Raw genomic sequence first — 20,023 nt, forward strand, 5'->3', positions numbered from 1 at the left:
GAAACAAATCCAGAATTCTGGTCCAGAGGGAGATTTATGGGAGTCACATCTCAGTGAAGCTCAGCAGGGAGACTCCTCAGCTGTGGAATTTGTGCTCCTGGGAGGCAGAGGGATGAGCAGGAGGAGATTCCCCTGAGCCTGTCCCCATCCCTCATCTGGATTCTGTGCCCTGGGCTCCCTCAGCCAGGCTGGGACACGCCCTGGTGGCTCTTTTGACACCCTGGACATGCCTTGGTGGCACTCTGACACCCTGGACATGCCTTGGTGGCACTCTGACACCCTGGACATGCCCTGGTGGCTCTGTGACACTGGGACACCCTGAGCTGTGGGTGTGAGCCCCTCTGGAGCAGGTGGGAGGCTGGCAGGACACACACTGACAGAATGTCAATCCTGTTCTCAGGTGACATCACTTTCCCTTCCTCAGGTTCAGTTTCAAGCCAGCAGTGTCAGGCTGTGACATCCCGTGTCTGCAAAGCACAGTTTGAATGTTTTTTTGGGTTTTTTTTAAGAATATTTCTTTTCAAACTGCTGTCAAATCCTCCCCAAAGACACATTTTTCTGTTCCCTGCCTCACTATTAACACCCCCTGGGGCTGTCAGCAGCAGAAGCTGCTTTTGGTTGAACTCTCAAAGGTTTTTAATCATCTCTTCACTGTCAATAATCACAGAATCAAATCCCAGAAATGTTTATGTTGGAAGGGTCCTTTAAAGCCCATCTCATTCCTGCCATGGGCAGGGACACCTCCCACTGGTCCAGGTTGTTGCAAACCCCATCCAGCCTGAGTCAAAAGGTTTGTGGACATCACATCCAGGGTTTGAGGATGAACAGACATCACAGTGTTTACAGAAATTAAAAAGTGAAGATAAGAATCTTACCAAAGATTTTGGGTTAAAATAAAAACAAGCAAAAAAAAAGCTCTAAAGCAAAGCAGGGAATGTGTTGGTAAGCAAAATTTACTGATAGATTGAAAAAGGAAATGTAAATATGTCAATTTTGTCAATATGTCAAAATTGCAACATTTATTTCCTTACTGGCAAATTGTTATCTTCTCTGGGAAGCATTGCCCATGGGCCTGTTCTGGATCCTGCCACTTACCTAAAAAACTCCTGATATTTTGTGACTAAAGGAAACCTGAGAAGCAAAGACTAACACATGAAATTGTTTTTGTTCTGTTTCTGTGTAGAAAGGAAGAGTTCCCAGTCCACGAGCTGTAAGAAATTGATCTGAGCTTGAATGCAATGTGTCCATTAATGGCACATCTCACAGGAATTACTCTGCAGTCAGGGGACAAGTTTGGTCCTGCTGAAGGCCACTGCCACTTTCATGTGGTGTTTTGTTAACAGTGGACCCAGTTTTTAAGGATTTATTTTGAATGTGTTGCTAAATATGCAGAGAAATTGTGCTGAGCAGTGCCTGGAAAACTTAAAATCCATTCCCTGTGTCCTGTCCCTCCATCCCTTGTCCCCAGTCCCTCTCCAGCTCTCCTGGAGCCCCTTTAGGCTCTGGCAGGGGCTCTGAGCTCTCCCTGGATCCTTCTCCTCTCCAGGGGAACATTCCCAGCTCTCTGCAGGTGCCATTTCTTTGGATGCAGCCCAGGACACATTTGGGCTGCATCCATGGCTGGGTTGTGTTCGTGTCCTTGGGGCTGCTCTGTCCTTTTCCCTTCCAGCCCCAATCTGTGCTTGGCATTGCCCTGACCCAGCTGCAGGAGCTCCCACCTGGCCCTGCTGGATTTCATTTAAAGCACTTTGGTGCTTCCACATTAGTGCCTTGTCTTCATTTTCTTCTGTCTTCACTCAGAGTCAGGATTAAAAATACAAAGGGGACAAATTTCTCAGACTTGGTTGTTTATTAAATCTTATCTAAAGTACAGAGAGTTCTGTAACATTTCCAGCTGCCAGCTAAAAGTGAGCAAAATGGAGATCAGCTTAGCTGGTTACAAGGTTTTTTAAATCTAAACAGTCCAATAGAGAATTAACACCTGCATTATTTATAGTTTTGACCCAATAACCAAACTCCTGTGACCTGCAGTGCAGCACTGACTGTCCAACCAAAAACTACTGCCTGAAACCATGGAGAAGAAGGAAGATGAGCCCAGAAAGAGACACCACCCCAAATCCTCCATCTTGTCCCATACCCATTCCTATATTATAAAACCCCAAATCCCAAACCCTTCCCCGTGTGCAATCACACACTTCTATTTCACTGCACACCCGTGATTTTAACTCCATCCCCCACATTTGGAGCCTTGTCCAAGGGCTCAGCTCCAAAGCAGTGTTCTGCAGGGGGGCAGTGCCTGACAGCACAGAAAGCTCAAAATCCCCAGGATTCTGGGATCCAACACACATTTTGTGGTTGATGTTGGTGTTCCTTCCATGTCCACGTTCAAGAGCAGCATAAAAGTGAGGAATTTGTTCTTCCCAAGTGGGGATAATGAGTGCAGGGTTGGGGAAAAGTTTCTTGTTCCTTCGTGCTCTTCCAATAGAGAGGTTGGACTCCATTGCAGAAGGAATTTGAGGATCACTCCTCCACAAACTGCTGGTTTTGGATTGGTGATAAGAGATTCAACCAATTCTTCCTCTTCTTTTTTTTTTTTTGGATGTTGAACACAACATCCTCCAAAGGCATCAAACTTCCATCCCTCCTGTGCCAGCTTCCCCAGGATCATACTCTGAGAGGGATTTTGCAGAATGCAAATGGAACAATTCTTGAAGATTTCCTGGACAAACCATTGCTGCTCTTCAAAGCCAGGCTTATTTCTTTCCTCTTCTTGCTCTGTCATTGTAAAACAACGATGCAATTCCATTTATTTTGGTGAATCAGTTGTTTACCACAACACAAAGGCTAATCCTCTAATCCCTGTGTTCCTTAAGGATTTTTCATCAGTCTATGTCAAGTCTATCTGCTCTGGCAGAGAAACAAAAAATACTGCAGGAGAAAGGTCACAACATCTGGCTGAGCTGGTTTGTGCTGTAGCAGAGTTAAAATTGGAAATTGTGATGGCTCAGGCTTTCTCAGAATGTTTTCAGAAGAGTATAAAAAATTCATTTGGGTGATTCATGGAGGAGGCAGGTTAGAGCTCTGCTATAGAAAAAACAACCCCCAAAACATCTTCTCTGGGTGTTTTCCATGACTTTGGACTTCCCAGCAAGAGCAGTGACCATTAAATCACCATTTCTTTGGTCACGGGGCTATTGCTGTTGTCACCTCTCCAAATTCTGTGCACCCCACGTTTGACAAGACCTCAGCAAGGAATTTTGGTGAAATCCAAATGACTGTAACTCAACTGTGGCACTGCTTGGCTCCTGCAAGCTCCAAGGCTGGGATGGTTTTGATGTGCCTGTTGTTTAATCCTCACAGTCAGGCTGTGTGTCATGAGGTCGAGCCCAGAGCTCAATCAGTTCCAAATCTGGAAAAACACAATCAGCACACAGAAAAAAAAAAAAAAAAAACAAACAACAACCTAGCCACTGGAGCTCTTAGTGGCTTTTGAAAGAGCTAAATTCTGTTCTGTGCCAGAAATTGCTCATTCAGAGGCTCATTGAGCTGCATTTCCAGCCCTGAGATATTTTCTGAAAGGGAAGAAATGTAACAGAGCCTTCTAGCAAGGGAGAGGCTGTGTGTTAGAGCAGCTCTCATGGGAGACAGGGCTGAAATTTCACTTTTTTTTTAGTGATGGAAATACCTGAGGCAGCCACCTGCTCATCACACCCACCTCTAATATTGCAGGATCCATCACCCTGCCCTATTTAAGGGAATATTTTGGGTATTTCCCACCCTAAAATGAGGGTGGGAGGGGAATGATGTGAGGTGATTTTTAAACTGCTGCTTGTCCTGCTCAGATTAAACCCAGCTGTCAGAATCCCTCAAGGTAAGAAATAACACAAATTCAGGCATAAAGGAGCTCTAGATTTTAACCTGTGTGTAAATCACCCATCTCTCTCTCTCTGTGTGTCTTTGTTTAAAGACTTTTTCCCCCCTTTTTCCCCCACCTAAATTCAGTGTTGTTCCTTTTTGCTGCAGCTATCCACAGTCTCAAGCTGAGCAGAAACCACGTGGACTGGCACAGTGTGGATGAAGTGTATCTGTACAGTGATGCCACCACATCCAAAATTGCAAGGACTGTTACACAAAAATTGGGCTTTTCCAAAGGTAATCCTTCCCAGACTTTGTAAAGAATATTGTAAATGCAATTTGAAGTTTGTTGCTCTAACTCCAAAAGGATATTTCAGGTTTTAATATGAGTAGTCCAATTTGGCCATTGCATTTTTTACTTTATATGAGTATTCAGAGTCCTTAGCTTGTGTAAATAATTGTAACTAGATGTGAATATTTTTAAATTTTATTTTATTTACATTACATATTTGATTTATTATATTTTTATTTTTCCCCTATTTTGATGGGTTTGGATGCAGCAGTTTGGACTACATGACAAATACATGAAAATATTACAGTGGCAGAGTCCAGAAGCTACTGTAAAATTAGAATTATTCCTGTAATAATATAAGTATTACAGTTCCTTTTGCCTTAATTTTAATTTTAATTTTACTTAATTTTACTTAATTTTACTGCTGGGTGTCTCTCAAGGAAAAAGCAGATTATTACCAGCCTAGAAAATGGGAATTTGTCCTGTACAGGACACCAGAACAAGAACCTGCACATTTGGTTTGTTCCTTGAAGAGACAAGGTCAGGTCCTGAGTCTGACTTTAATCTGCATCCCCCTGCCCTGTAATTCATGCTCCTGGGTGAACACTTAATTAATGTTTCCTAAAAAATTAATGTCATTGAGTGCTTCAGTTCCAGAAGAAATGAAGTAATTTAGCCAGAACACCATTGGGATAATGTGTAATAAATAATGAGATTTCTCCTGAATGATTTGTGGGGGAGAAATATCAAAGAGAAGCTCACTTGGTAAACAAAACAAAAATGCCCTTAGTGGGTTTGGGGTGTTTTACTCCTCTTTAAAAGCAAAATAAGCTGTTAGTTCCAGTTTTTGAGGGCAGCACTGGTGCCTGGTGTGGTCCCCTGCATGTCACTAGAGGGGGATGGAGGCACATTGTGCCCATGGCTTTGTCAGCACAGCAGGGACAAAATGCCCACATTTACCCTGGGGAATTGATTTTGAGTCTGGCCAAGGAGCTGGAGAACCTGGGGGGGAAATTTCAGGTTGGATCAGCTCAAAAGAAAGCAAGTTTTCCCTATCAAAATGATAAATTTTAAAGGTTTTCAACCAACTCTCTTAATTGGGGTGGATAAAGTGACAACATTTAATGACTCCTGTGGGCAGGTCATTTCCATGATCCTTCCATGCTGTGGGAGTAAGGTGGAGACAGAAGGAATTTCACTGATTGGGACACTCAGGAGAAGGGTTTTGTGTTGTAAAAGCGTGTGCACATTTACACAATTGTTTTCTGAAGAGCTGTTCTTCAAAACATACCTGAAATTAATTCCCTTTGCATTGGCAATGGATACTGACATCACCTGGCTGCCCAAATCTTTCAGGGTTTTAAAAGTGCCCGTGTTTAAAAATAGATGCTAATCCTTTAATTTTGTGATTCTGTATTGTATAATCTGATTTTCAATGTGTTGGCCTGAGAAAAGCCAAGCTTCTGTCAGCAGCTGAGAGCAGTGCCCTTGGCAGAGTGTCACTGATGTGGGGTAAATGTTCTGTCTGCAGCTTCCAGCAGTGGCACGAGGTTACATAGAGGTTATGTAGAAGAAGCCACGTTGGAGGACAAGCCACCCCAGACGAGTCACATTGTGTTTGTTGTGCATGGCATTGGGCAGAAAATGGACCAAGGGAGGATCATCAAAAACACAGCCATGTGAGTGCTCTGGAATGCTTTAATTTAAATACTTTAATTTAAAGGTGTTGTGAGTGACAGCAGAGCTTTTGGTTGGGGCTGAATCTTTTCCCTGTTTTCCTCCTCTCCTCCTGACTCGTTAATCTCTGTGTTGTGGCTACACTGTTTTTTATGTTAATTTTATGTATGGACTCAGGGAGAGCAGCTGTGAGCCAGAAGAGCAAAGATTTATTCTGATTTGATCACCAGCACTTGTGACTTTTGGGGAACCTGTCAAGAGGACATAACCTCAAGCTGTACCAGGGGAGGTTCAGCTTGGACATCAGCAGGAATTTCTCCATGGAAAAGGTTGTTAAGCATTGGCAGGGGAGGTTTGGAGTCCCCATCCCTGGAGGTGTCCAAGGAATTCCTGGATGTGGCACTCAGAGCTCCGGGCTGGGGACCAATGACCTTGAGCTGGGACTTGTTGACCTTGGAGATCTTTTCCAGCCTAAAGGAATCTGTGAAATTCTGGCTCCTGTGCTCAGTGACTTTGCTGAGCAGGGAGAGGTTTCTCATTGGGTCAGAATCAAGGAGGATGTTGTTTCTAAGTGGATTTTTTGATTAAGTGGAATGGGAAAGTTAATTTCAGAGTGGAATCTCTCAGAGCTCAGAGTTGGGATAGTGGGTGAGCAAATTGCATCCTGTACAAGGGGGGAGATGGGGAGATGCAGGAATGTTGTCATTCCTGACAGGACAGGAGTGAAGCTGTTGCTGTGAGGCTGCTCATGGAGCTGTGGCTGAAAAGCCAAATGTGACCAAAAGGCTGTGAAATCTCTTCACTGAATGGCTTTTGTGGTTTGGGAATGATGTTTCCCAGAGCTGGGGCTGCTCCATTGCTGGGACTGTTCAAGGATCACTGGTCTGGTGAGTGGCATCCTCACTCATGCCAGGGGTTGGAACTTCAAGTCCTTTCCAACCCAAAGCACTCTGTGGTTTTGTGCTGAAAAGATGGTTTTGAATCCTAGAAAAATATTATAAAGTGCTGATGACAGCTGTGTGGGGGACAGGGTGGCATTGAGGAATCCTTCATTAGCTGAAAAAGTGTTAATTACAGATCTGGATGGTTCAGTAGGTGTGTCCCAAATAGCCCCAGGTGCCATCAGCCTGACAAACCCAGTGGCTCCTGTGAGAAGAGCTGGGATTTTGTGGTGGCAGCTTTGTCACCCTCCCTTTGCCTCCAGAATGTCACTCCAGGTCAGTGCTCGTGTGCTCTGTGCCATCCTGTCATCAGCCTCTTGTGTCCCCACAGCTCTTTGTGCCACTCCAGTGTCCTCTGGAGTGCCAGGGTAAAGCTTTCCATGTCACTTGTGTGTCATTTGTCACCTCACAGCACCAACCTGCAGCTCCCCACCCTCTTTCACTGCTCTGGTATTCACCTTGTTTAAGAGCCAGCAATCCAAAGCAGAGAGAAAAAGCCTTTGGTTCAAAGTTAGTCACCAAAATGAATTTAAAAACTTCCATTTTTGTGGGATGGAATGACACTGGGAGTGCAGATAGCCTCAGTAGAAGCTGCTGTTTTAAAAGTGACCAGAAATAAAACTCCAGCCTTGCAATCATTAAATTTTTCTGCTTTATCTTTCTGCCTCCTCTGTTTTCTATGGATACAGGGGTTATATGGGTGGATTAACTTCAGCTCAGGTCTCAGTGCAGAGATGTTCATTCCATAAGTCCTGTTCTAATTGGCAGCCCAGCATATGAAATATTTGCTCAAAAAGGGACACAAGACTTTATGTGCTTCAGTAAATCCCACTCATATCCTCAAGAAATACCAGACAGCATTGCATAGCCTTTTAAAATGCTAATTATTGGCATAAATTCTGCATTCTGCACGAAATTTGCAAATTAAAGCATCATTTTAGATTGAAGTATCTTTTTTTTTCCCTTTTCCTTTTTTTTTTTTTTTTAATAACAACTTAAAACTTATCAGTGAGGAACACCCCATATGTTCCAGGGAGAGATTTCAGAAGGAATGTCTGCCAAGCTCTCACAAGCCCCACTGGCACTTTCTGTTAGCACCTTCATCCTTGATATTTGTGTGCTGTTTGGTTTTTGGGGTGGTTTTATTTTACATGCTTTTCCATTAGGGACACAGTGGTGCCTATTGAAAAAGAAAATTAATAAAGAAAAGGATTTTTTTTTACTGTTCACGCTTTGAAATCGAAACTAAGGAGAGAAGGTGTCAGTGGGGTTATTTTGCCTTTTAAATGCACTTTTTTTTTTAGTAGGAAACCTGTAGCTGGACTTTGCCAGAGCTCATTTGGCACATTCTGTCCTCAGGTTACCACCTTGAGCAGATGCTGCTGCATCATTAGGCAGATCCTGCTGGTTACAGAGGTGAAAACAGAAAACCCTTGTCCGGGGAAATTCCAAATTATCCACGCTAATTTCATTAAGGACTGCAGCTCAATCTCCTCATTAGTGTGGCTGGATGCTGTGGTTGCAGGGTGTCCTGTGAGTAGGTAAATGGAAAAGATGCATTTTATGGATGCTTGGATGAGCAGATCCGTGGTGGATGTGACATAATTTTGGTTTTTTTTCTCTGTGTAGTTAAACACATTTATTATCTAAATGTAGCACAGCAGCTGGTGCAACAAGCTGCTGCTGTCAGCTCTGATATTCACGGGGAGCCTGGCTGGGCAATGACAGTCCCTGCTCCAGGCTGGAGCACGGATTCAGCTGCCCCAGCATGGGCACAGTGATGTGTTGGGACCACAGGGATGGGGATTTAGGCTTTGTAGTCTGTATTTCTGCCTAGCCAAGGTATTATGGCAGAAGGAGCTTTAGTTGGAGGGGGTTTTATTTGCCATCAGGTGCAGAATCCTGGAATTCCTTGGTTTGTGATAAGGCAGAGTGTTAGCTTTAAAATAAATCTCTCTGGGATGTTTTTTTGCTGTGGACACTCACATATTCTTCTTTGGAGTGTGTTTTTTCATTTTTTTCAGAAGGTGATCTGTGGTTCTGTTGAATTTGTGGGTGGAGGGGAGGGAGAGATGTTGTTACACAAATTGAGTGTAACTTAGAATCATGGAATGGTTTGGCTTGGAAGGGAGCTTAAAACTCATCTCATTCCTTTGGCAGGGACACCTTTCCCTGTCCCAGGCTGCTCCAATCCCATCCAGCCTGGCCTTGGGCACTGCCAGGGATCCAGGGGCAGCCACAGCAAATCTGGGAATTCCATCCCAGTCCCTCCCCACCCTCCCAGCCAGGAATTCCCAATTCCCAATATCCCATCCATCCCTGCCCTCTGGCAGTGGAAGCCATTCCCTGTGTCCTGTCCCTCCATCCCTTGTCCCCAGTCCCTCTCCAGCTCTCCTGGAGCCCCTTTAGGCTCTGGAAAGGGCTCTGAGCTCTCCCTGGAGCCTTCTCTGCTCCATGCTGAACATTCCCAGCTCTCCCAGCCTTTCCCCCTAGGAGAGATGCTCCATCCCTGGGATCATCTTGGTGCTCCCCTCTGGACATCTAGGAATGTTTGTCTCCATGTTCTCAACCTCCTTTTCAAAGCTGCTGTTGTTTTACCTGACCCAGGTGAAGGTCACACCTTTCAGCTGCCTTAGGCAGGGTTCAGACTTTTAGGCTGAACTAAATTTCATCAGCTCCTGTGCCTTGGGGGATGAGTGAAGAGACTCTCCTGTGTTTTTCCATAACAGCTGCAGTGTTGTGTCACTTGTGGGCTGCTCTCAGCCTAAAGCTGGGCTCTGTCTCTGTCTGAATCTCCTGTTTGGATTCCAAAATCCCATTTGTCTGTGCTGCTGCTCCTAGCACAAGAATTGCTGCCTGCACAAGCACCAGCATCTTGGCCTAATCACCAATTACATTTTTATTGCAAGTCCCATTAGCAAGCATTTTAATTGTGGATTATCATTAGGATAATTACTTTGGAATAGCTATTTTGGTACATTTCCATTGATATGCAAGCCTGGGCAGAGCCTCTCAGAAGCTTTTCACTGCATTAATGTGTGCTGCTGGAATTTCAAATGAAGATTTGCCTGTAAAATCTTTTCTATAATTTTAGCTCTTGAGGTGTTTGGTAGCTTTATGTCCTATTCAAATGCTTGCATTGCATTAAATACATATGAGATGCTTGTTTTTCATCCTTTGGTGCAGGTATTAATTCAGAATTAAGCACCCAGCTGGTAAATATTGGCTTACAGGTTTCAGCTTGAGCCTGTCTTGCAAGAGAAGTTCAGGCCAAGAGGTAAAAGGTGATGGTTAGGGCATGAAATGCTTTTGGAACAGCTTGTTTTGTGTGTATTTATTACCTAACACATAAGTTGTGTTAGGTAATAAATATAATAAGGTAATAAAGAGGTAATAAGCTGCATGTTGGACAGGAGCTGGAGCAGCCTGCTCAGGATTTGGGTGTATCCCCAGGGCTGCTCCCATTCCCAGCCTCTCCTCATCCCTTGTTTGTGCCTTTTCTCTGCCCACACCATCCCTGCTGTAACCTGGATCACTCCAGTTGGTCTAAAAAATTGGGATTTCATCAGGAAGATGGGAGTGAGGGGTGTGGAGTTGGGAGAGGGCAGTGGGGACAGGGAGTGCCTGCAGTGCTCTGTGCCAGCTCCTCCCTGCAGGGCAAACCTTCCTGCCCTTTGGAAAACAGTGCTGGAAGAGATCCTGAAATCTGCCAGGATTGTCCCAGGATCCTGTGACCAACCAACAAAGCAGCTTCAGTTCCTCTGATCATGCAGAATCCTGTAACTCTTCAAAAGCATGGAGTGTGGGTCCCAAAAGGATGGAGTGTGGATCCCAAAAGGATGGAGTGTGGGTCCCAAAAGGATGGAGTGAGAATCCCAGTCGTGCTTCCTTTCTTTTTATCCTAGACTTTCCACCTCTCCTCTGAAGGAGGATGGGTCTGTCATGGATGTGTGTGTGTGTGTCATGGATGTGTGTGTGTGTCATGGATGTGTCTGTGTGTGTGTCATGGATGTGTGTGTGTGTGTGTCATGGATGTGTGTGTGTGTCATGGATGGTCTGTGTGTGTCATGGATGTCTGTGTGTGTGTCATGGATGTGTGTGTGTGTGTCATGGATGTGTGTGTGTGTCATGGATGGTCTGTGTGTGTCATGGATGTCTGTGTGTGTGTCATGGATGTGTGTGTGTGTCATGGATGTGTGTGTGTGTGTCATGGATGGTCTGTGTGTGTCATGGATGTCTGTGTGTGTGTCATGGATGGTCTGTGTGTGTCATGGATGTGTGTGTGTGTGTCATGGATGTGTGTGTGTGTGTCATGGATGTCTGTGTGTGTGTCATGGATGGTCTGTGTGTCATGGATGGTCTGTGTGTGTCATGGAGCACCAATTTCCAGATCATTTTTCTGGGAGCAGCAGAGAGCAGCAGTGGCAGAGCATGACTCGTGTCTTGCAGTTGCTCTTTGAAATCCTGGAGTTGGCATTTGTGCAGCTCAGCTTGGGGAACAGCCACCCTCCCATTTCCTCATCTCTCAGCAGATTTCCATTTTTATTACTCACGCCTGCTGCTCTCACTTCAGCTTAGCAAACTCAGCCCAAGCCAGCCCTAAATTTCCTCAATAAAGTGAGTGGTATTATTTCCTTAAAGAGGCTGTGAGTGCTGGCCACGGTTTGGGGGAGCTCCAGGGGGGTGAGAGCAGTTGGGGAATGATTTAGAACATCCTTCACCAGTTCTGGCACCAAAATCCTGAAATGGATCCACGTGGCTTTGCAGGGAATAGTGAGAGTTGAGGGGATTTTTCAGGGAACATCCCATGGCCTTGTCTCTTAGCATCAGGGATGAAGGGTTATGGCTTTAAACTGACACAAAGGGCAGGCTCATGTGAAATATTAGGAAGAAATTCCTCACTGTGAGGATGGTGAGACCCTGGAATTGTGGAAGAGGTTGCTCAGGTGGCTGCCCCATCCCTAGAATGTCCAAGGCTGGGTTGGGATGGGGTTTGAAATACCCTGGGATAATGGAATGTGTCCTTGCCCATGGCACAGGGTAGAACTGGATGAATTTTAAGGTCCTTTCCAACCCAAACCATTCTGGGATTCAATGATTTTATGAAATCAAAAGTTCAGAGCAAGAACCTGACACGTTTAAGGCTTTAATTAAAGATCATTCCCTATTTCTCTCTCAGATGGGTCATCTGACTGAAGAGAGTCTGCAAAGATAACTTGAAATTAAAATTAATAGTTTCTTCAAGCTTTCAGGCATTTTGCTCTGTTGACATCAGCATCATTCCGCAAAATTTGGGAAGCAGCTGAAGCTAACTCAGTTTGCAGCTCCCCTATTTTTAATGGAGTATTTGCAAATCCTACACAAAACTAGTAGCATGCAAAAACCCCTCAGTAATAATTCTAAATATGTTAACATATCTCTGGAATATACTCAATTTAAGCAAGGATGTATATCTGTGAAAGTATGGGTTTATTATTTATTATTTTAATCAGGGAAAGGCAGCCAGGCACATTTTATTCGTGGTGAATCTCCCAGTACCTATTTTCAGGCCATTACTTCTTGCAGGGAAAATAGCAATATGTCAGAATTCTTTCTAAGGTGTGCATTGCATCTGTGCATGAGTAGTTTTTCTTCCTTAGACAAATCATAAATTAGAGTTGTTTCCTTGTGTTTCAATGCATAGCTTCAAATAATGTTGCTCTGGAGTCAGTATTTCAACATGCATTTGTATCAGGTGAATTCTCTGCCTGTTTAGGTGAGGATTTATGACTTCAGTTGGTGTTAATTTAAAAAGTGAGTAGAGGGATTTACCATCTAATAAAATTTTTTAAAAGAAATTTATTTTTAAGAGCCAGAAGAAGAAAAAAAGAATAATACCCCCATCTTTATAGCAGAAGAGATCAGCAGGTGTGTGTGCACGTGTCTGTAGCTGCATTGCCTGGAAATTGCACCCAATTCTCTTCAGAATTGGTGTCCCCCTGCTGATCAGGACCAGTGGGATGTGCTGCAGGGCCACTGGATGTTATTGGGATGGTCTGCACTGGGAATTCCAGTGATTCCTGTGAGCAGGAGATGGATGTGCCATTGCTGCTGGGAGATGATGAGAGGGTAAATGCAGTGACAAAAATGGGTTGGAACAGAGATTTTTTTTGTTCCCTGGTACCAGGATGAGTTTTGAGAACCCTGAGGAAGAAACGTGCAGAGCTGGGGTTTGGTTTTCTCGTGAGTGATTGTGTTTGTTCAGGATCATTCCAGCACGAGAGAAGGATCCAGGGAGAGCTCAGAGCCTGAAGGGGCTCCAGGAGAGCTGGAGAGGGGCTGGGGACAAGGGATGGAGGGACAGGACACAGGGAATGGCTCCCACTGCCATTGGATGGGATATTGGGAATTGGGAATTCCTGGCTGGGAGGGTGGGGAGGGACTGGGATGGAATTCCCAGATTTGCTGTGGCTGTCCCTGGATCCCTGGCAGTGCCCAAGGCCAGGCTGGACAGGGCTTGGAGCAGTTCGGGGTTGTAGAAAGTGTCCCTGCCCATGGATAAATTTAAAGTCCCTCCCAAATCAAACCCTTCTGGGATTTTACAAGTTCAGTTTATTTTGCTGGAGGCAGGACCACAGCTTGGACAACCTCACCTTCCCTGAGGTGAGCCCACATCTGAATAAAATCAGGCTTTACATTTCCAAAGTTCTGGATAAGGACACAAAGCCAGCACAGTTTTTAGGAGGGGAGACCTGAAGCTTTTCCCAAATGGTTTGGCAGAATTGCAAGGCCACATTATTTTCTCCAAACTCCTATTTCTTGCTTTGATTTTTATATAAAAAAAACTCTCTGAGTCAGTTTATGAACAGCTTTAATAAGAAATGGACCCTTTCAGACAGCAGAAAGCTCTGTAGTTGTTGTATTTAAAGATTTAAAGATTTAGGGATGTCTAATAGCTGTTCCTTCACAATACTTCCAGCTGTTACTGATGTATAAATAATGTTTTTTCCTGCTCTAATAGGACCAGGTTATTTACCATTTCCTTCAAGTTGTTGTTGCTGTGTAAAATTCTGTTCTTTTCATTCAATAATTCGATGCTTCTACTGTTTTTAAGCTCAGCAGCTTTAATTTGCTGCTCAATTTAATTTCCTCCTCAATTGAGCTGTTTCTGAATTCTTTTTTTTGCTGGTGTCAAAGCTTTAACCCCAGCCTGCAGCTGCAGTGGGATGGGGAGGAGAATTGGGAAAAGGTAAAACCCAAAAGGTTGAGATGAGAATAGTTTAATTAAAAAAAAATAAATAAAATAATTATAATGGGGGGGGAATGCAGAAATAAGTCTGGGTCAGCTCTCCTGGCCATGTTCCCCCCCAGCTTCTTGTGCATCTCCCTGTTGGCAGAGCATGAGACACTGAAAATCCCTGATTTAGGGTAAGCACAACCAAAATATCAACATTATTCTCATTCTAAATCCAAATCGTGCTGTACCAGCTACCAGGAAGGAAATTCACTTTATCCCAACCAAAACCACCTCCTCCATGCAGAGAAAGTGAAGCTGACTTGGCAATACCAAGGAGTTGTGGCATTTTCCAAGATTTCCTTTATTCTTCTCACTCAGGGACTCCAGGAATGTTCATATATTCATTGGAATTGTAATAATATAATCTTTATCATCTAGAAATTCCATGCTGAAGTTGGACTCTCTCATGTCCTGTGGGGGTGGCAGGGAGGGTTTTGTGCTTGGCAGGGATGGCTCAGCTCAGCCTTTAAATCAACCCTGATTTCAGCAGATCCTCTTGGGGAATTTTTTTTTTCCCCCCTCATCACGGGAAGGATATTCTGCTTTATTTGAACCTTTGCCATCTCTTTGGACAGGAATCCAGGAGATTAGGAGAGCAATCACACCAGGCTTTAAAAATAGAGATGCTGAGCAGTTGCATTTCTTGGCTGTTTGCACAAGCCTGCAGTAACTGCTTTGGAAAAAAAAGGGTGTAAAGGATTCTCCTTCCCTTTCCCCATTTTTTTCTCCTTTTTCTTCTTTCCCTCTTTTTTCTTTTCCCTGTTTTTTTTACCCTTCCCCCTTTTTTCCTTCCCCCTTTTTTTCCCCCTTTTTCTCCTTCTTCCTCTTTTTTCTTTTCCCTGTTTTTTTCCCTTCCCTCATTTTCCCTTTCCCTTTTTTCCTTCCACTCTTTTTTCTTCCCCCGTTTTCTCTCCCTTTTTCTTCCTTCCCCTTTTTTCCTTTCTCTGGTTTTTTCCCTTCCCCCATTTTCCCTTTCCCTTTTGTCCTCCCCCTCTTTCTTTCTTCCCTTTTTTTCTCACTTTCCCCTTTTTCTCTTTTACCCCCTTTTTTCCTTTCCCTTCTTCTTTCCTTCCCCCATTTTCCCCTTTTCTTCTTTCCCCTTTTTTTCTCACTTTCTCCTTTTTCCCCCTTTTTTCTTCTCTCTTTTTTTCTCACTTTCTCCTTTTCCCCCTTTTCCCCTTTTTCCCCTTTTTCCCCCTGTTCCCCTTATTCCTCTTTTTCCCCTTTTTTTCCCCTTTCCCCCCTTTTCCCCTTTTCCTCTTTTTCCCCTTTTTTTCCTTTTTACCCTTTCTCACCTTTCCCCCTTCCCCCTTTTATCTCCTTTTTCCCCTTCCTCCTTTTATTCCTTTCTCATTTTTCCCCTTTTCCCCAACTTTTCTTTCACCCTTTCCCCATTTCATTTCCCTTCCCCCTTTTTTCCTCCCCATTCCTCCTTTTTTCTTTTCTTTCATCAGAAGATAAGTGTCAGTGACGGAAAACATTTGGACAAGTGGAAGTGCAGGTGGAAGATTAATGTCATTGTGCCTTTGGTTGTAGAATTAACTAAAAGTGGGTTGTTTTGAAAATAGGGGGAAAAGGCATTGAAAACACTGAAATAAATAAAAAACTTGATGCTTGGAACTGGAAACCAAGTGCTGGAAACCCAGCACTGGAGTTGGGTTTGGTTTGTTGGGCTCATCTTCAAAAATGGGAATTTTTGGGCCAGGATTCAGGTAAAGGAAATAAAATAAAATAAAAAACTTCCTGGCTTTGGATGCTGAGTGACACTGATAGAATGCCTGGATGTTATTTAATATTTTTTCTGATTTCATGCTGGTTTTCCATTTTCAGTGATGGGTTTTTCACACAACACAAATAAAATAATGTTTTTAAAAGAACATAACTTACCATTATTCCCATTTTCCCTCAAACAACAGAGAAGGTCAGAGATATTTGGGGTTGAAGTATTTTAAGTTTTCCTCATCCCTTGAGAGAGGTGCAGCAATGTTCATGTTCAGATATGCAGTAAAAATGAAAAACCTTTTCAAAGCCTCTCCATCTGCTCCTGCAAGTTAAAACACTCATAAGTGATCCTGTTTCTCACCCTTGGAGCTCTCAAACCTTCCAATTCAGTATGGAAAATTAAAATAAAATTCTGCTCTTTCAAGCCATATTTTTAAGAGTTTTCTTTGTGTTTGAAAGCACTGAATTGTCTCCCTTCTGTATGGATCAAATGGTTGATTTCAATGGATTCTAGATTTCAAAGCAGAGGTGAAATTCTTCATTTTCTAATTCTTTTCTAATTTTCTAATCCTTACCTTTCACATTCAGCCCCAAACCCACCAGAGTAAACAGACACCTTTGAATTGAATTTGAGTGGATTATGTTAAGCCCATACTGTGACACATTCAGACTCTTTTGAGAATGCAATGCACAGAATTTTTTTAATTATATGAGAGTTTTAAGTATTTCCTAATAAAAGCTTGGAATTGAGGAAATCACACATTTCAGTAGGGATGGAAAAGCAGCAATTCAGGAAATGTGTTGTGCCAAGAGTATTCTTTACAGGAAAACACTAATTTCTTTTTTTGTAGGATGAGAGATACTGCGAGAAAAGTGGAAGAAAAATATTTTTCCAATCTTGCAACGCACGTGGAATTCCTTCCAGTGGAGTGGAGATCAAAGCTGACCCTCGATGGAGGTACAGGACTGGCAGCTGCAGGATGCAGAATTCTCACCTGTGTTCTCTCCTTGTGCCTTGCTTGGATTTTGGTTGGGTTTTGAACTATTCCCATGCCTGGGAGTGTCCAGGCTGGAGCATCCTGGCACAGTGCAAGGTGTCCCTGCCATGGCAGGGAGTGGAACTGAGTGATCTTTAAGGTCCTGATGCCTTGAGGAGCTGGAGCAGAGGCTACACACAGAGTTAAAGGGAATAAAATGGGTGTTTATTGAGAGGGCTACAAAAGCCACACCATGGCAATATCAGTGCCCCTGCCTGGATGGCTCCAAGATGGAAGGAAAGGAGGGGGTTGGTCACAAAATCTCACACTTTGATAGGTTCTGGTTCATTTGCATGAACCCACCCTCCACCTTTCCACGGAGTTTGTGCTCAGGGCCTGAAGTTTGGAGAAACTGTCCTTGAGTTCTGAACTGGAATAGGACTGGTGTGGTGACTGCACTGCAGAGAGGGAGAAAGGACAGCAACACCCACGGAGCTCTTTGGGGAAAAAAGGCCAATTTATTGTACAGCCAGCCCGGATTTAAAGTGTGTTAGTGCATCCAGGACAGGACAGGAGCTCATTGGACAATTGGGAAAAACATCCTTGGGACAGCACCTCAGGATGTGTCCCACGGGAAAGACACCAGGGGTTAATGTTGGTGATGAATTTCACTCTGTTTGTCACCATGTTGTCACCCTGGGAGACTCCTCCCTAACTGAAGCTGCAGTCAGCTTGTCAGCCTGGGAATGGAGCTGAGAGTCAGGAGAAATCCAGGCCTGGAAAAGGATTTCCAGGCTGGAATTCCCCAGCTCTGTGAATGTGTCCCCACAGACTGATTTGTCTTCATCACCCCAGCGCATCAGAAAAGCACATCCAAGAACAGGAAAACTTAAAACTAAAGGCATCAGTCCCCTGCAGCCCAAACCATTCCACGATTTTATTGAATCGTTCTCCTGGCTGTAAGTTAAGTCTCCTCTTGTATTTTTTTTTTTTTTTTTTTGCAGACACCGTGGACTCCATCACTCCGGACAAAGTGCGGGGATTGCGGGACATGCTCAACAGCAGCGCCATGGACATCATGTACTACACCAGTCCTCTCTACAGGGACGAGGTGGGTCTGCAAAAAAAAAAAAAAAAAAAAGTGCTTTTGTTTCAATTTCACCAGAGCAGGGCAGAGAGGCTGAAAAAAAAAAAAAAATCTGGATTTGGGAATGTCAGGAAATCTCCCTTCTAAGGAAAACCAAAGTGAATTGTGTTAATACTTTGTAAGTGTGTCGTGATCACCCACAGTGAGCAGAGTTTTAATACTGAGAGGGGAAGAAGGACAGCAAAAAGTACAATCCGTGTCATTTATTTAGAGCAGAAATGTCTAAAATGGTTCTGTATCAACAGATGAGAAATGGGAAAGGGTTTAATGTTGTTCTTCTTAATTTCTGCATCTTTAAAGCAGTGAGAGTCCATAGAGCTGAGGTTCTTTTTACCTCTGACAGAATCCATGGATATTTGTCACTTCATTTTTTGCTGTTTCTGAGGACAGATGGGATGGCAGCACGAGCAAACGTGCCCAAGCCAGTCTGAATGCATTTGTGTGCCATGCAGGGAAACCAAAATAATCCCCAGTTTCTCAGTTTATTAAGGGACTGTTCATACCCTGGATACTCCCATCCTACCTTGACCCCATCTGTGTAGCTGTTGAGTGACCCCATAAATCAGAGGAGCAAGACCAGGAATTTGATCATAAATTATAGTAAATAAATAATGATAAGTCTTGAATAAATGATAATAACCTGAATAAATGAAGTAGCCCATAAAATATAGAGAGTGCTTTACCCCAGTAGCATCCCTTGTGTATCACACTCACTAGAAAAGCCCTGTGGGGCTGTTTTAGGATTAATTTCTGTAGGAATTTTAGCTTTGTTCTGTTATATGTGCAGTAGTGTTGATCCTTTTTGCAGCCTTGATACCCTGAGCGTGGTTAGACTGGGGCAAGGTGAGACTTCTAAATCTTACCTGGGTACTTGATGCTACCTTTCAATCAAATTCGGTGTGTTGACATCCTTTAGACTGGCAGCACAATTTTCAAACTGAAATCTGTACCTCTCTTCCTGCTCATTAATGCAGAATTCATTGATCAGGGCTCTCCACTGTCTCTCAGGTTTCCCTGTCTGTTGTGTGCCTGAAGCCAACATGAACTTTTGTGGCAAGCAATGGAAATTCCTCTGGCAGCTTGAGAACAGATATTTTTAAGCTGCATTAGAGGCTTGGCATGAGTGTGAGCATCTCATGGGAGATGGGTTAGTGAGTAAAGTTCAGGTGTGCTGGCCAGCAGTGTGTGAAAATTTAATTCATTGCTCAGCAGAACTGCAGTTTTACAGGTTTATCACCATCCCCTGGGTGTGAGAACTGACAGAGAAGCATGCTTAGATCTGATTACAAAATACTAAAGTTGGTTTTCATCAAGTCAAATTAATTTCCTTGAAATGTTTGCAGCAGTACACATATGTTAGTCTTCCTTATCCCATTTTATTTTCTGTGAGCTAACTTTGCAGACTTTAACACACAAATGGAACGTTCTTCTGGATGGTTTTCCCATCTTCAGTGTGTTTTTCTTGTGGCACTTTGCTCCTTCCAGCTCAGCAATGAGCCTTGTCTTTGAGGATTCATTCACATGGTCACACATTGCTCAGAATTAATGTCCCTGCTCACTGCTCGATCACCCCAGCACAATTCTTTGTGTACTCTGGGCACTTCCAGGGCTTTCCACCCAGAAATCCTCAAAGGAGCTCAAAAGGAAATTATTAAACTTCCCTTTGGCCCTGGGAAATAAATTGAGGAGTTTATGAGCTCAGCCTAGAGTGAAGCTGCTGGCTCTGAGCAGCCACAGATCCCAGCCTGGTTTGGGTTGGAAGGGGTTTGAAAAATCCATCCCATCCCACCCCTGCCATGGCAGGGACACCTTCCACTGTCCCAGGCTGCTCCAAGCCCTGTCCAGCCTGGCCTGGGACACTTCCAGGGATCCAGGGGCAGCCACAGCAAATCTGGGAATTCCAGCCCAGCCAGGAATTCCCACTATCCCAATATCCATCCCTGCCCTCTGGCAGTGGGAGCCATTCCCTGTGTCCTGTCCCTCCATCCCTTGTCCCCAGTCCCTCTCCAGCTCTCCTGGAGCCCCTTTAGGCTCTGCAAGGGGCTCTGAGCTCTCCCTGGATCCTTCTCCTCTCCAGGGGAACATTCCCAGCTCTCCCAGCCTGGCTCCATCCCTTGGAGCATCTCCAGGATTTTC

General features: G+C 44.0%; 1 protein-coding gene across 3 annotated transcripts in view; it reads left to right on the forward strand.

Annotated features, from left to right (window-relative positions):
• Positions 1-20,023, forward strand: part of DDHD1 (DDHD domain containing 1) — a 62,613-nt gene that overhangs the window by 22,407 nt on the left and 20,183 nt on the right. For all 3 annotated transcript variants that reach the window (XM_088166411.1, XM_088166413.1, XM_088166412.1), the window contains 4 exons: positions 4,024-4,152; positions 5,679-5,826; positions 16,615-16,721; positions 17,745-17,851. In XM_088166411.1, coding sequence (XP_088022537.1) covers positions 4,024-4,152; positions 5,679-5,826; positions 16,615-16,721; positions 17,745-17,851 — 491 coding nt within the window. The remainder of the gene's footprint in view (positions 1-4,023; positions 4,153-5,678; positions 5,827-16,614; positions 16,722-17,744; positions 17,852-20,023) is intronic.

This window comes from Sturnus vulgaris, chromosome 6 (genome assembly GCF_052056855.1).
Source record: "Sturnus vulgaris isolate bStuVul1 chromosome 6, bStuVul1.hap1, whole genome shotgun sequence".
Taxonomy (NCBI): domain Eukaryota; kingdom Metazoa; phylum Chordata; class Aves; order Passeriformes; family Sturnidae; genus Sturnus; species Sturnus vulgaris.